Here is a 15,985-nt window from a genome sequence, read left to right as displayed (position 1 = left end):
TCATGCATTTAACAGAGAGGGAGAGACATAGAGCTCAAGACGACAGAGTTATTAGTGGGATGTTGATGAAAGATGTTTGCAGTTGTGTTAGTCCTGCATCTGAAGCATCGTTTAGGGTTAAATAGTAAGGGAAGCAGCTGAACTCTTACCTGCAGCAGCCAGTAACAGCGGCGGTGGAACGTAGGAATGATGGAGGAATGGACATAGCAGCCGTACAGACACTGAAATAAAACACAGAGCACACCGTCAGTTAACCACGGAGAATAAACACACAAATATCAGATCAACTGCAATAAATGGCACAAACACCAGTACAGCTGAATCGACTACAAACTACATAACCATCAGTACACTCACAAAAATAAAGGTTCTTTATTGGTATTGATGGTTCCATGAAGAACCTTTAACATCCATGGAACCACTCCATTCCACAAAAGCTTCTTTAGAGTTGAAAAAGATTCTTTAGATTTTTCAAATGTTCTTCATATTAAGAAAAAAATGGTTCTTTTAAGAACTGTTCGTTTGTTTGTTGAGGAACGAAAAAATGGTTCTTCTATTGCATCGCTGTTATTTTGGAACCTTTATTTTTAAGAGTGTAGAGTTAGGGAGATAGTTCACCCAAAAATGAAAATTCTCTGTTAATTTAAAGAAGATTTTTGGTTGAAATCATGGTGCTTGGTGATTCAAAAAATGCAAGTTTGAGAGTGAAACGAGAATATACAGGCAACACAAAATGAATATCTGTGCCTCTTGACATGTTGAGCTCTTATGAAGTGAAACTATCTGTCTGTGCAAGAAACTGAACATTTTTTACAACATTATTTCCTGAAATTCAGAGCCTCAAACCTATTATTTTTCACAAACTGGTTCTTTCGGACAGTTCGTTTCAGTGAACTGGTTCAAATAACGATTTTGTTTGTGTAATCATGTAATGATGTCATGTATACGCAATAATATTATTAAAGCACCAATAATGATGTGAAACACAAATGTTTTGCATGTATAAAGCATATGAAGTGAATAAACTAGTCTTAAACAACTCACCTTTTTACATAAACTGTGAGAAACTGGTGAACTGGTTCATCTACTTCCCTAAAAAATGATTTGTTTGTGAACTGGACATCACTCTGGACCGTTTTCCTCTGGATTAGAGGTTATAATGTTGTAAATAATGTTCAGTTTCTGGCACAGACTGATAGTTTCACTTCATTCTTATGATAAATTTATGAAAAATCTTATCCTCAATAAATCGTCAGGAGTCACAGGTATTCATTTTATCTTGCCTGTATATGCTTTTTTCACTGCTTCATATGTTTCTCAAAGTGCTGGTAGCCGCTGACTTGCATTTTATGAATCACCAAGGACCCACGGTTTCAGCTAAAAATCTTCCTTACTGTTCTACTCAAGAAAAAAAAAAAAGTCACCGACATCTCTGATGGCCTGAGGATGAGTAAATTAAGAGCAAATTTTCATTTTTGGGTGAACTATCCCTTTAATGAATAAATTACACAACACAAACCATCAGCACAGTAAGTGTATCATTGCTCTATTACTGCAGCAATGAGGAGAATAAAGGTTGTTAATCATAACATTACAATCATATAGACACACTCATTCTATCACATAAAAATGACACAATCCTTCCTTGTATGATTCTATTTATGACCGAATAAAAATATCCAGAGGGACGTGATCTTTAGACACTTGCTGTGTGTGTGTAACTGGTGTCCTTCATATCGGGTCAATAACAGGAGGAATGTAAGTCTATTTACAGCACTGGATTACGAGACCTGTCTCAGATCTTATTGTACATTCGGCTGGCTGAATTTTACAGGAATGAAGCTCATCTCAGCGTATCATTCCCACACACACACACACACACACACACACACACACACACACACACACACACACACACACACACACACACACACACACACATTAAAACCAGTGTTAGGGAAGCTACAAGCTACTTATAATTAAATTTACAGTCAAGCTACTATTTAAAATAAAGTGACAAACTCCTAACAAAAAATTATGCCAATATTTTCTATAATAAAACTAGAAAACACACTTGATTACTGGGGGAAAAATAGATTTAGTTGAAGGATTAATTTTTTTTGTTGTAGAAAATATAAGAATATAGGAACAAAATCCCTTTCAGTTGTTCCACATTAAAGGGGTCATATGATGCGATTTCAAGTTTTCCTTTCTCTTTGGAGTGTTACAAGCTGATTGTGCATAGATAAGATCCCTGAAGTTGCAAAGACTAAAGTCTCAAAACCAAAGAGATATTCTTTATCAAAGTTAAGACTCTGCCACGCCCCCCTAAAACGGCTCGTTCTAACACGCCCCCACATATCTACCTCACTATGTGGAAATATCTGCATAACACGGCCCAAATGTTCACGCAAAGAAAGAAGGCGTGGTTTCAGTAACCGCAGTTAGTGTTGAAGCAGCATGTCAGGGAGACGCTGTGTGTTTCTAGGTGAAAGCAAAAGCTCTTTATTTGGCCTTCTGAAAGTAGATGCATTTAGGAATCTTTAAGATGACTTACAACAGAACAGCAATGCATTTTATGGACGACCGTTTCGTGAACCTAGGAGAGGAGGTAATCCTGACTTTGCTATGACAATCTGGCGCTTCTGAATCAGCTACGGTTTTGTTATTCGTTTAAGTATTTGCTATCGACTGTTCAAATGCGGAGTTTTGCGCATTGTGTGTGTGTGTGTGTGTGTGCACGTGCGCGCGCGAGAGAGAGAGCGGTGTGTGTGTGTGTGTGTGTGTGTGCGCGCGTGAGCGAGAGAGATAGAGAGAGAGAGAGGGGTGTGTGTGTGTGTGTGGATTATGGTAAGGGGCGTTACATTTCCGATGAGTGCTTGTGGTGTTTGGCCAATCACAATGCACTGGGTCAGCTGGCCAATCAGAGCAGACTGCGCTTGTCGGAAGGAGGGACTTTGTAGAAAACTAAGCGTTTGAGAGAGGCGGGGCATAGAGGACCTACAATAATGTACAGTATTTGAAAAATAATGTGTTTTTTGAACATTAAAGCATGTCAACATATTCTGTTACACCAAATACACAAAATAATGATCTTTAAAAAAGCATCATATGACCCCTTTAAGATTATATTTAAATGCCGGTTATACAATAATGCTATTATGTAAAATAAATAAATAAAGAATGAAAAATGTATAAATATATATAAATTGATCAACATTCATGAATGTAAATGTACCCAAATTAGCTCAACGGCTAGTTTTCATTGGTAGTCCCTTTGCCAGATGTTATATATATATATATATTTGCAACAAACAACACAGCATTTTATGGAAGCCCATTTCCGCCACTGAATAAAAAATAAAAAAAGGTAATTGTGACTTTTTCATCTCACAATTCTGACTTTTTTTCTCAGAATTGTGAGATATAAACTCGCAATTGCGAGTTAGTCCAATTTTGAGGGGGGAAAAATAATTTAAAAAGAGTTTATATCTCACAATTCTGACTTTATTTCTCAGAATTGCGACTTTATGTCTTGCAATTGTGAGTTTATATCACGCAATTCTGACTTTATTTCTCAGAATTGCGAGTTTATAACTCTCAATTATGACTTTTTAACTCGCAATTGAGAGTTTATATCACGCAATTCTGAGAAAAAAAAGTCAGAATTGTGAGATAAAAAGTCGCAATTACCTCTTTATTTTTGATTCAGTGGCGGAAACGGGCTTCCATAGCATTTACAAGCATAAAGAAAATATTTAAGAGGGTTACCATTTTGTCTCTCATAGCTGAGGTATACCTATGATGAAAATTACAGGCCTCTCTCATCTTTTTAAGTGGGAGAACTTGCACAATTGGTGGCTGACTAAATACTTTTTTGCCCCACTGTATAACTGTAAAGTGAACTAAAGTCTATTATATTTATTATAAAGTCTATTAAACTAAAGTTTAATTCAAATATATTGTAAAAAATGATTTTTAAAAAGTTGTATCTAAAGACTAAAGTATGTTTTTAGAAAATTAAAAAAATTGAAAATTGAAAATTCTTGTTGAATTCAGTGTTCATTTTAATTTCTTTGTAATTATTTGTAATGTACTACCAATTAATTGTTTCAAAGTAAATCCTACACCATTTGTTTTCAGTGCATCAAAGAATTTTTCCACAAACTTTGAGAATTACATCACCTCCTGTTGGCCAAAGCTCAAACTATCATTCGTCCAGTACCAACGAAAGCTATAGATGTGTGTTTTGTATTTTAGTACATGAATAAATAGACTTTTCGCCCCCCCCCCCCCCCAGCTATGATTGATTCCAAGTTGTTATTTTATTTCAAAGCTTATTAGCACTATGCACTCTGAATATACACATTACTGATCGTCCTTTTATTTCATTCTAACCTGTCAGCATGTAGAAAAGAGGACCGCTTAGTTAGTTACTCCTAAACACTGATTACGATGCACATTGCAAATGAAGTACAGTGAAAGGTGTGTCGTCATCCTCCCATCAGCGGCATGGAGGTGTTTGGTTTCAGTGGGAGTTGTGTGGAAGTGTTTGGTAACAGTGAGATTAGGAGATGACAGCGTCAGAGGGCATTATTTGCCATCTGGGGCCCAGACAGATGCCAGAGGCTGACACACTGAGCAATTAAAGCCTAATTACATTCACACGATTAGATCAGCGCCATCGTCGTGTCTGAGACATGCTCCTACACACAGTAACATGTTCACACACACACAAGCACACACTCAGGCGCCAAGGTGCCTTTCAGTTGGGTATATCGGCGCTGAACTGGATGCTAATATCTAAATATCTCCTACAGGGGGAATGTGAGTCTTTTCCTCATGCGATTCTTCCATACAAGGTTTTCTCGGGACACTGATATGTTGTTTTCATAAGATAAGACGATGAACCCCTGGGGAGAGAGGTCTGCTGCTCATTTTTTGTGCATTTTTCAAACGGTGGTAAATGCTCTACACAGTTATTGTAGTATCATTGAGATATTGTTAGTTTTTATTAATATTAATTTATTTTTAGATTTTCTATTTTAATTTTTAGTTACATTTTATTTAAAGTTTTTGTCTATACATTTTTTTTATTTCAGTTTTTATTTTTATATTTTCTGTTTTCATTTTAATTTAGGTAAAAATTTTGGTCATTTTGTTGTGTTTTAGTTTATACATGTTTTATGTGATTTCAGTTTTAGTTTTTATTTTATATTTTCCTTTTTTATTCTAATTATAAAGTTTTAGTAATTTTGTTGTGCGTTTTAGACTATACAGTTTTTTTCAGTTTAGTTTTTATTCTTATATTTTCTGTTTTCATTTAAATTTTAGTTAAAGTTTTATTTCTTTATTTTGTCTGCTTGTTTAGTTAACACTCGAAGGTGATTGGGCTCTCGGGCGAGATCCCAATTCGTCAGTCACTGACGTAACGTCTCCGTTCCCTCCTTCAGGGAACGAGGGTTACACAAGTAACCTAGACGTTTTTAAAAATTGTAATTTCAGTTTTAATTTTAGTTATTTTAGTAATCTTTCCTTTGCAACTGGCTGAAATAAAATATGTTTTTGTACATTTGATTTCATTTCAGTTTACATGTATTTTATTTATAGAAATTATTTATTTTTTTAATGGATTTAGTTTTAACTCTTATAACCCTGGCCCTTACAAGGGCATTTTAGTCTCGGGAGTTAATTTTTACTGCATGAACTTTTAGTAATTATGAACCTCAAGCCTCTAAAAACATAAAAATATCATACACTGACATTTTCAGTGATGCTGTATGTCAAGGACACAGAGTTCATAGTAAAACTAAAACAGACGCTCACACAAAACTCATAATGGACTACAGGATTTTTCGAATTTGACAAATCTCCCTCCCAAAACCATTTATTAAAACTAAGTAAAAAAAAAAAACACATGAATCTTGATAATGATATCAGAATCATGAGCACATTTCCATATTAACGGCTATTTAGCATTCAGCAGCTCGGCGTGGCCGTCATTAGTTACCCATTACACAAGTGAAGAGGTTAGCCAATCACAACAGAGGTCATTTACAGTCATAAAGACAGCAGCAAAAACAGCCTGCTCAATTCTTTAGGGTCAGAGAGGGTGGAAAACAGTCATGAAATACTAAATTATGACTTTTCTGGTGAACATTATAAATGGTATTTAGGGGGAAATATCAAATGCTACAAAAGTGTTGAATAGGAGCGCTTTCAATGATGCAAAAATGTCTTTGATATTCATTTTTCTCATGCTGGGTAAAAAATGATATCAAACAGTAAATTGAGGCTGAATCTGTAGCACAACTCAGGAACCATAGTGTGAAATAAAGTCAGAGAAGCACAGATGAATCTTTCCGACTCTGATGATTCTGGGCAGAAAGTGTTTGTGTTTAATGCTCTGACTCTGTTGGAAAACTCATTCTGTCTCTCAGAGGATCGGGTGTCATCAACGATTTGAGCTGCCAATCTCATTCAGAAAATAAAAACCAGTACTGCTGGATATGGCAAAGCAGATAGCGGTAACTCAGTTAGTCTGATAGGGAAAGTTCTAAAAAGTTGGTCTGACGTTATTTAAACTTTAAACTAACTTTTTAATGCTATTACTAGTATTCTCACTATTGCAGGAAGAAACACTCTTTGCGCAACATTGTTTGAACATTTAAACATTTTCAAAGTAATAGAAAATTATATAAATCTAAATAATATTTCTAAAAATAATAATTGTACAGCATTTTATACATAAATAAAAAACATGACATTACAAATCAATAATGTTAAAGGGGTAGTTCAACCAAAAATTTTAATTCTGTCATCATTTACTCACTCGAATGTTGTTGCAAACCAGTACGAGTTTGTTTTTTTCTGTTGAACACAAAAGAAGATACTTTGAAGAATGTTGGTTACCAAACAGTTGACGGTAGCCATTGACATTGCAAAAAATTCCTTTGAAGTCAATGGCTACCAATTTTAATTTTAAATTTAGTTAAAGTTTTAGTCATTTTGTTGTGTGTTTTAGTCCATACAGTTTTTGTTCATTTTTATTTCAGTTTTTAGTTGAATATTTTGTTTTAATTTTAAAGTTTTGGTAATTTTGTTGTGTGTTTTAGTCTATTGTAGAGTTCTTATTAATTTTTATATCAATTTTTGTTATTTTCTGTTTTAATTTGAAAGTTTTAGCTATTTTTTGTCTATACAGTTTTTATTAATATTTATTTCAGTTTTAGCTTTAGTTATTTTAGTACATCAAGTTTATCACTCTGAACTTTAACCCAAAGCCCCAGTGAAATAAACCATCAAACTAGCATCTGCAGGAACAGGAGGAGAGCAGCATGCTACCTGACACGGGTGGATCACAGGGAACACCAATGCTGCGGTTTGATGCTGATCAATAGAGACAGATCAAAATGAAAGTGATGGGAACAGGCCGTGCTGGACACGTGTGTGAGTGTCTGTGTGCTGGTCACATCTCCGCCTGAGTGAAGACATGCTGTCCGTTGATGTTAATGGCGATCCGTCGTCAGGGCTGGGCAGAGGGCCAAAGGCTTTAAGCGGAATCGAATTCCTCCAAACTAGCTTTAATCAGCAGGTTTTTAAGGTTAGAATTACTCTCTCTCTCTCTCTCTCTCTCACACAGCCAAGGTTAAAGCACACAAGAGTCAGTGGCTGGGAAAAGGGATGACGTCATGTCTGTGTGTGTGTGTAGCACATGTGTGCACCATTTAGAATTAAACTGCCTTTCAAATTCCAGATCAATTCCAGAAGTGAGGTAGCAAACAGGATGCTGAATTACAATTCTATTTTATACTGCTGTTTAAAATTAGTAAGATTTTTAAGTTTTTTTTTTTAAGAAGTCTCAAATGCTCTTCAAGGCTGCATTTATTTATTATCAAAAATACAGTAGAAACTGTAATATTGTGAAATATCATTACAATTTAAAATAACTACTTTCTTTTTAATATACTATATATACTGGTGCTTGACTGGCCAGCAAACTCACCAGACCTGAACCCCATAGAGAATCTATTGGGTATTGTCAAGAGGAAAATGAGAAACAAGAGACCAAAAAAATGCAGATGAGCTGAAGGCCACTGTCAAAGAAACCTGGGCTTCCATAACACACCAGCAGTGCCACAAACTGATCACCTCCATGCCACGCCGATTTTTTGAGGCAGTTTTTGAGAATTGAGGCAGTAATTAAAGCAAAAGGTAAATGTAAAACGAACATACTTTCCAGAAGGCCAACAATTCACTAAAAATGTTTTTTTTTATTGGTCTTATGAAGTATTCTAATTTGTTGAGATAGTGAATTGGTGGGTTTTTGTTAAATGTGAGCCAAAATCATCACAATTAAAAGAACCAAAGACTTAAACTACTTCAGTCTGTGTGCACTGAATTTATGTAATACACGAGTTTCACAATTTGAGTTGAATTACTGAAATAAATGAACTTTTCCACGACATTCTAATTTATTGAGATGCACCTGTATATACTACTATATTCTCAAAAAGCATCGCCTGGAGAAAGACAGAACAGAGAGAGTGCTGGAAAGAGAGAAAGCCAGAGGCGCTGTACTCATGTAAACACTACCGTGATTAGAAAGGGAACTGGCCATTTACTAAGGACACCGCTCAGAAAAACCTCAGCTTACAACAATCATTTTATCCTGGGGAAATTGCATTGGAGCCTTGAGCGCTGTGAATACTCACATTCAAAACATCCTCTGGCTAAAAATCCTTCAGTCCGTCAAGAGCGCCTTTCCTTTATCTAATCGTACAGATGCACTCTTTTCTTCCTTTTCCTCCCTCTTTCTCTTATCTTTCTGCCAAGGGTGGATTTTTATCGGCCGGCGATAAGGGTCATCCTGAGGCGGCTGTGATTGGAGGTAGTGGAATGGGTGAGGCAGAGCCATTGAGAGTATGAAGAGGCACCAAACCGAATCCCCGCTGATTGTGCTGACATACAGTTAGCACCTGAGGGGCCGCGACTCAGAGGAGACTACTGATGAAGAAGGACAGATACACCCGTCTTTCTCTTCTCTTTTCATGGCCACTACCGTTTCAAGCACCCCCAGGACAGTTAGCCACAGCACAGGCTTTGTAAAGCAATGCGCAAATCACCTCTTGGGACACATGGGGTTATTTCAAGTGTCTGGATGGATTTTTAGCCTTTGGTAAGAATGACGATGAGCTAAAAGCATGGAAACATACAGCCCAAGAATCATAATAGTTTGTTTATCAGACAAGATTAAAGGATTATAACACTTAAATATGTATTTGTATATGTATTTTTCCAGTTCATTGACAGATATTTGTTCATGCTCTACGTCTAAACTCAATTTTGCTCAATTTCTCAGAAAACAAGGCTTAATATCTTTATTTTGCTTCACAATTATATGCATCTTGATTTACAGATGTTTAGATATTTGTACTGGACAACAAGACAAAAACACTGAGGAAGATTTTTTAGCAATACACGCATCATTTAATGTCATGACTTTATGCATTTAAGACTTTCTACTCTGATTTAAGACCTTTAAGGACCTTATATATATATATATACATACATATATTTTGGATTTTTATCATATTATAATGTCATAATGTTTATAATAATGTTTTTGAAATCTATGGTTTATGTAGAGTTAAGCAGTGCACAAAATTCACCTCACTAGTCAGAAAATCTGTTTGGTGTCTTTATGAAGCCACCTAGCTTCGCTACTGACCCCACACGTCCCAGCAGCCATTAATAATGGAGATGTACCTAGATGAGGACGTCGTCAGCGGTGTAGAAGCATTACTTATAGATGGACATTAGCACAGGAAATAGAGCAGAGGACAAGGAAGAATCGTCTTTACGGTAAAGGTCAGTGGTCTTCCTCATTCTGTCACTTCCTGTGAGATCGTGCCCTGCTCACCTCACAGACCTTGCCCTCCAGGATCCTCATTGGCGGAACTGAATCTGCCTTCGTTTGCGCTAGTTCTAATGTGCTTCATCCTAAAATTGTATGAGTATCTGGGGCTGACAGAACCCTTGAGAGCACCGTACACTGTTAAGGAGAAAGAAATGGTGCAAACTTTTGTTCCCAGGGTCTCAGCTTCAGGTGGTCAATAAGGAAAAGCTCTTCTTAAATTCAGTTCAGCTATAAATCACAATTAACCCATTCACAGGTCTGACCCCTAAATGATCTGTCTGCCGGCTAATATTCCCACCGCTGCTGCTGAAGGAAGGGACGGGACAAAAGTGTGGCCTGGAAAAAGAACAACAGAGCAAGAAAAGTAGGACGAGGGAATGATGAAGGGTGGAAGCAGTGGAAAAGGCCAATGGAGAAAGAAAAAAAGAGAGAGGTAGAAAAACAAACCAGAGCAAGATAGTCCTGCATTTTTCCTGTGTGTTATGTGGCATCTTTGGCTGTTGCATCACATCGTGCTGTCATCTATCTATCGCTGCATTGTGAAAAGCACTATAAAAATAAATTCTATTTGACTATACGACATACATAATAAAAAAAGATGAATATGTAATATAATTCTACATTAATAAATGAAATATATTACATGCAAAATATAATGAAATATATGTGCATACATATACTAAATAATATATTATATAATCTGTATTATTTAGTAGATAACTTATTTTTATCATTTATTATTCCTTAGTATATAATATTTATAATATAATATTATAATATATTATAATTTTATATATAGTAAATAATGTGTATATACACTACACAGAACTCTTGCTTGTTTGTAGGTGACCAAATACTTATTTTACCGAGGAATTTACCAATTAATTCTTTAAAAATCCTACAATGTGATTTTCTGGATTTTTTTTTCTCATTTTGTCTCTCATAGTTGAGGTATACCTATGATGAAAATTACAGGCCTCTCTCATCTTTTTAAGTGGGAGAACTTGCACAATTGGTGGCTGACTAAATACTTTTTTGCCCCACTGTATATTATATGAAAAACAAATAATCTACATCATATTTTTTTTTTATTTTGTAAATAATATCCTTTTATAGCTAATTATTATATATAGAAGCTCTGCTGCATGTCAAAAATAATAAATATATAAATAAATAAACAAACAAACAAAAAAGTGGTGTCCTGACCAGTGTAGACCACTTTATTGATTTTAATGAGAGCGATTTAGTTTTGATGGGTTATGACGTGTCTCTCACATCTACTTTAGGGTCTGTGTATGTGTATATGAAGTAGTGTAGGGTGAACACTAACAGCTTCCTACCAGATTTGGGATATATATATAGAGAGAGAGGAAAATAAAGCTTCATATTTCATTGGCGTAAGAGGAAAGGATGGAAAACACAATTTCTTTGGGCAGAGGCTCAGCGCTGATAAAAAAGCTATTTGTATTCCACAGTCATTCAGAGGCTTTGGCCTGTTTGGCGGCTGCATATTTGTAAACACGGGCCCTTCGGAGCTACTTAATCTTTCAGTACACAAACGACGAGCGCGCGAGAGAGCTAGAGAGCGAAACACGGCAGAGGAGGATTTATACGTGTTGCATGGTAAAACTGCTTATATTTTCTCTTCGGTTATGATGTACAGCAGTGGAGGACCACGCTGTGATGACCACGCTTCAGACAAACACAAGCTACGTGCTGAAATACAAAGCTGCGGATGAACTGTAGTGGGAGGATGATGTGGTTTGTGTGACTTAAATGGTCTTTCATGATCGTCTGGGATCAGTAAGTTACAGACAGGCATGCTTGTATGCTCATTCCTACACGAATGCACATATATGGATTGCAGAGGTCAGCGTGTGTGTCAGCGGGCGACTCTCCGGCCCACGGCCCACGGGTACGACCCTCAGATGCTCACTTACACACAGTTAAACCAGATAAATAAACACACACCAGCCAAACACACATAAGCCAGACTACAGCCCTCATAAAAATGGAGCATTATGTAACATGACGAATGAACATGCTATGATGATTTTTGTGCATGTAGAAAACATAGTTTCCAATTGATGCAACTGAATAATTAATAAGTGTTTGCTACATCTTTCATTGCTCAGAAGACATAATGGAGTTTAATTAAAGAATCAACAATATCTCTAATGGAGTTTAATTGGAAAATATAAAGTTTCAAATAGAGTTCCATTGTACCTGTGTATAATGACAATATATTATTCTATTCTATTCTATTCTATTCTAATGGTCGAACATTTCCTAAGAAAAATAAAAATACGCACAAATGAGAGTTACTGTTTTTATAAAACTAGCTATGAAATTATTAATACAATTGGTTATAAATTAATGTTGATATATATCAGATCATTTGATTTTGGAAAAATTTTAAGAGAAGTGTTTGACTGTTTTGAAATATTTTGACTTAAGACTTATTGGTAAATTTTATTGGTTAAACTTATTGTAAATCTACAGAAGTGTTGTTATAAAAAAAAACGATTAAAAATATTTTTTGGTTAAAAAAAAGGTGTACACAATATATGTTACTTTGGCAACTACATCAATTACTTAAAATTTAAACGTAAAATATTTTAAATATAAACAGAAATATTTAACAAAAACTAATAAAAATGACAAAAGGACTAAAATTATTTTTATTTTTAACTAAAATTAAAAGGAAAACTGAAAATATAAAAATTAAGGCTAATTTAAGTTTTAATAAATGCTGTAACAGTGTATAAAAATATTTAATTCTACAAAAAAAAGAGCAATGATCTGAAGACAGTTTGAGTCTTGCTAAGATGCATGTGAGATTACTGGGGTCTATTTTTCAGGAGACATCTGAAAAACAACCAAGAAGATTAAAGCTCTTTCATCGCTATCTAGGAGAAACAAGTCGCCGGGACTTTGATTGACAGGCGATCTGACCAATCATAAAGCTGAATCAGTCATTTTATCCAACAAACAAACCAGACAGGAGAGTAGATTAACGTCGGTGGACTTGAAACTGTCTGTCGGCATGCTGTCAGTGTCCTCTTTGCTCCGTGATGCATTTTTCACTGCGTGAGAACATGATGTGTGGCGTGAGAGTGCCATGGTTTGTCAGACATAGCGACAGTAACTAAGGGGGGCGGGTCTTTGTGAAGGGTCATTTGAGATCTCATTTGTGCTTGTTCTGTCTCACATCCACAGTGGTTGTTTTGTTTGCACACAATCAAAAGCAGAATCAACTGCTACAACAACACCCGAAAATTACATCAACGGCACAAACTTTCCCAAAACTCAGCATCATACAAAACACAGCAAACACAGCATACTCATCTAAATAAAAGAGTACAAATCAAAGCAGTGTTATTTTCTTTAACAATACAGGAAGAAAGTCTAATTAAAAACAAACACCAGTCTGATGGCGGACGACACGCTAGTGAATGGGGCCTCATCGATCTATGTTGACGCCAAAGCTTTAGCGAGGCCGCTGGAAAGCAGACACCAGGAAATGTAAGAATGACGGTAAGAGAAAAGAAAAAATAAAATGCGGTGAGAAAAAGTACCCTCTTTCCGCTCGGTGACACAAGGGATTACATCCAACCCCTTTCAGACGAGCTGCATAGGAAATTCTCTTGTATTCTCGGCTTCCTCACGCTTTGCATGACAATGTGCGCCTATCTAATCAAAACCAAACAGTGGCAGAGAAAGAGAGAGAGAAACCACTTTAGAAAGAAAGGCCGATGTGAGGAGGTAAAACTGAGGAGGAACAAAAAATAACAGGTATGAGAGGAAAACAAAAAGGAAGAGGCATCGCTGGAGTCCCTGTAAGACCAAACACACACACACACTTCAAGTGGATGTTGCTGGCAGCTCAATGAGCTCAGTTTTCAGCTGAAAACCACAGTTAGCGCTTCACCGCTGTTGTTTCCTCAGGAGCGATTCTCTGTTGCCCTATCTAATTCTCCTCCAAAACACTGAAACACCATGTAGTTGCCCATAATTCTACATGCTGGGTGTATTTCATTCTCTTCTGCTGTGTCTCATCCTGGGGTTTGGGGAAAGCTGGCTCTATTCTTGCTTTTTTCCTCTCTAAAATACTGATATGCGTGATTTTTTCAATGCTAAAGTACTTTTTCTCAGCTCTACTTTACTAATTCTAAACTCTGCCTCAACCAATGCCATATGTTGGGGGCGGGACTAACTGTTTGACTAGAATGGGTGGAAGGAGTGTTTGGATGAAAATTATTAAATTATTTGACATATTTTTGACCAAATATCACATTCATAAATAAAAGTTATATATGTTTATATATATATATATATAAACAGTGTTGGGGAAAGTTACTTTTAAAAGTAATGCATTACAATATTGCGTTACTCCATAAAAAAGTAACTAATTACGTTACTTAGTTACTTTTTATGGAAAGTAATGCGTTACGTTACTTTTGCGTTACTTTTTAAATCTGGACAGGGCTTGCTTGTTTGTTTTTAAAATAAAAAAGTTATATTTTTGGCAAATATAAAAGCCTTTTCACACCAAAAAAGAAATGAATAAGCCTCAGGCTGAAAGAAATTAAAAATTACGTCCGTACAGTAGAATACAGAAGAAGAAATTTCAACACACTTCAGCAATAAAAAAGACACACTAGAGTAATTTAGTGTAAAACACTAGAGTAAAACACACTAGAGTTTGTCTAGAGTAATTTTTGCGTATTATTATGGTTGAACTGGATCATCGAAGGTCAGAAGCAAAGACATTGGTTAATAGGCAGAGAAAGAAAAGAAATGTCTAAGCAAAAGACAAAAAAGGGCGAAAGTAGATCGCGCTACAGACTGTGTGTTCCTCCCTGCCCACGCTACATCACGAGCGGGGATACACACAGTTTGTGCGTGGTCTGCTTGGGAGCGGAGCACGCGGCGTCGGCTCTCGAGAGTGCCGACTGTCCGCATTGTGAGCAGTTGCCACTGCGTTTGCTTCGCTCCCGGAAGGCTCTCTTTGAGGAGGGAGCCTTCACCAGCGTTCCTTCACCAGCGAATCGCCCCCTCAATCCCCACAATATGAGGAGCTAATGGAGGTAGTTACTCGTGCGGTTGCCAAATTGAACATCAAATGGCCCGCAGAGAAACAGACTGAGCCGCAGAGAAGCAAACTCGATGAACGCTTTCTGCGGGCCAGGTCCCTACCTCCGCGCCGGAGCCTGCCGTTTTTTCCCGATTTCCACACCGAGGTGTCGAGATCGTGGAAGAAACCATTCTCGGCCCGCTTATTCGTCCCTGCCTCTGATTATTATGGAAATGTGGTGGGGTTGAGTGAATGCGGTTACAGAGCGATGCCCCGGGTAGAGCAGACACTTGCGAGCTATCTGTCACCCGGTGCGGCGTCGTCTCTGAAGGCTCCGGTCTTGCCCTCCAAGCCGCTGCGAACCACCTCAGCGCTGGTGGGCAAGGGGTACTCGGCAGCAGGTCAGGCTGGTGCGTGTCTGCACACTATGTCAGTATTACAGGCGTACCAGGCCGACCTGCTAAAAGAGCTAGATGAAGGTGAGCAAGTCAAAGCAGATGACATTTTAGAACTGAGGAGAACCGCTGATCTAGCCCTTCGCGCCACCAAGGAGACCGCCCGTGCTATTGGGCGGTCCATGGCAGCTCTGGTGGCGGCGGAGAGGCATTTGTGGCTGACCCTGTCCGATATGAAAGAGAAGGACAGGGTCTGCCTTATGGATGCCCCGCTTGCGCCTTCTGGTCTGTTCGGCGACGCCGTCGATTCGGTCGTCGACAGATACCAGGAGGCCCGTAAACAGGCGGCGGCATTCCAGCGGTTTCTCCCTCGCCGTTCTATAGCTCTGGGGGCTGCTGGGCGGGAGCAGCCCCAGCCGGGTACCAGCTCCTCATATAGGGAGGTCCAAAAACAGAGCGTTGCCTCTCGCGCTCCCCCGCAGCGGGACCGAGGCCGGCGGCGCTCTAGGTCGGGGGCTTCTAAGGCGAGGCCCGATCTGAGGGTCGTGCTTCAGTCGAGGAAGCCCTCGACGAAGCGGTCCTGACAGGCATAAA

The 15,985-nt window shown here is 37.7% G+C and overlaps 1 protein-coding gene across 6 annotated transcripts in view; it reads right to left on the bottom strand.

The window, feature by feature from the left end:
• camta1b (calmodulin binding transcription activator 1b) overlaps nucleotides 1–15,985 on the bottom strand; it is a 299,937-nt gene that overhangs the window by 39,849 nt on the left and 244,103 nt on the right. For all 6 annotated transcript variants that reach the window (XM_016268238.1, XM_016268239.1, XM_016268240.1 and 3 more), the window contains exon 5: nucleotides 150–221. In XM_016268238.1, coding sequence (XP_016123724.1) covers nucleotides 150–221 — 72 coding nt within the window. The remainder of the gene's footprint in view (nucleotides 1–149; nucleotides 222–15,985) is intronic.

Source organism: Sinocyclocheilus grahami, unplaced genomic scaffold (genome assembly GCF_001515645.1).
Source record: "Sinocyclocheilus grahami isolate Dianchi unplaced genomic scaffold, SAMN03320097.WGS_v1.1 scaffold44.1, whole genome shotgun sequence".
Taxonomy (NCBI): domain Eukaryota; kingdom Metazoa; phylum Chordata; class Actinopteri; order Cypriniformes; family Cyprinidae; genus Sinocyclocheilus; species Sinocyclocheilus grahami.
This window is presented reverse-complemented; position numbering and strand designations above follow the sequence as displayed.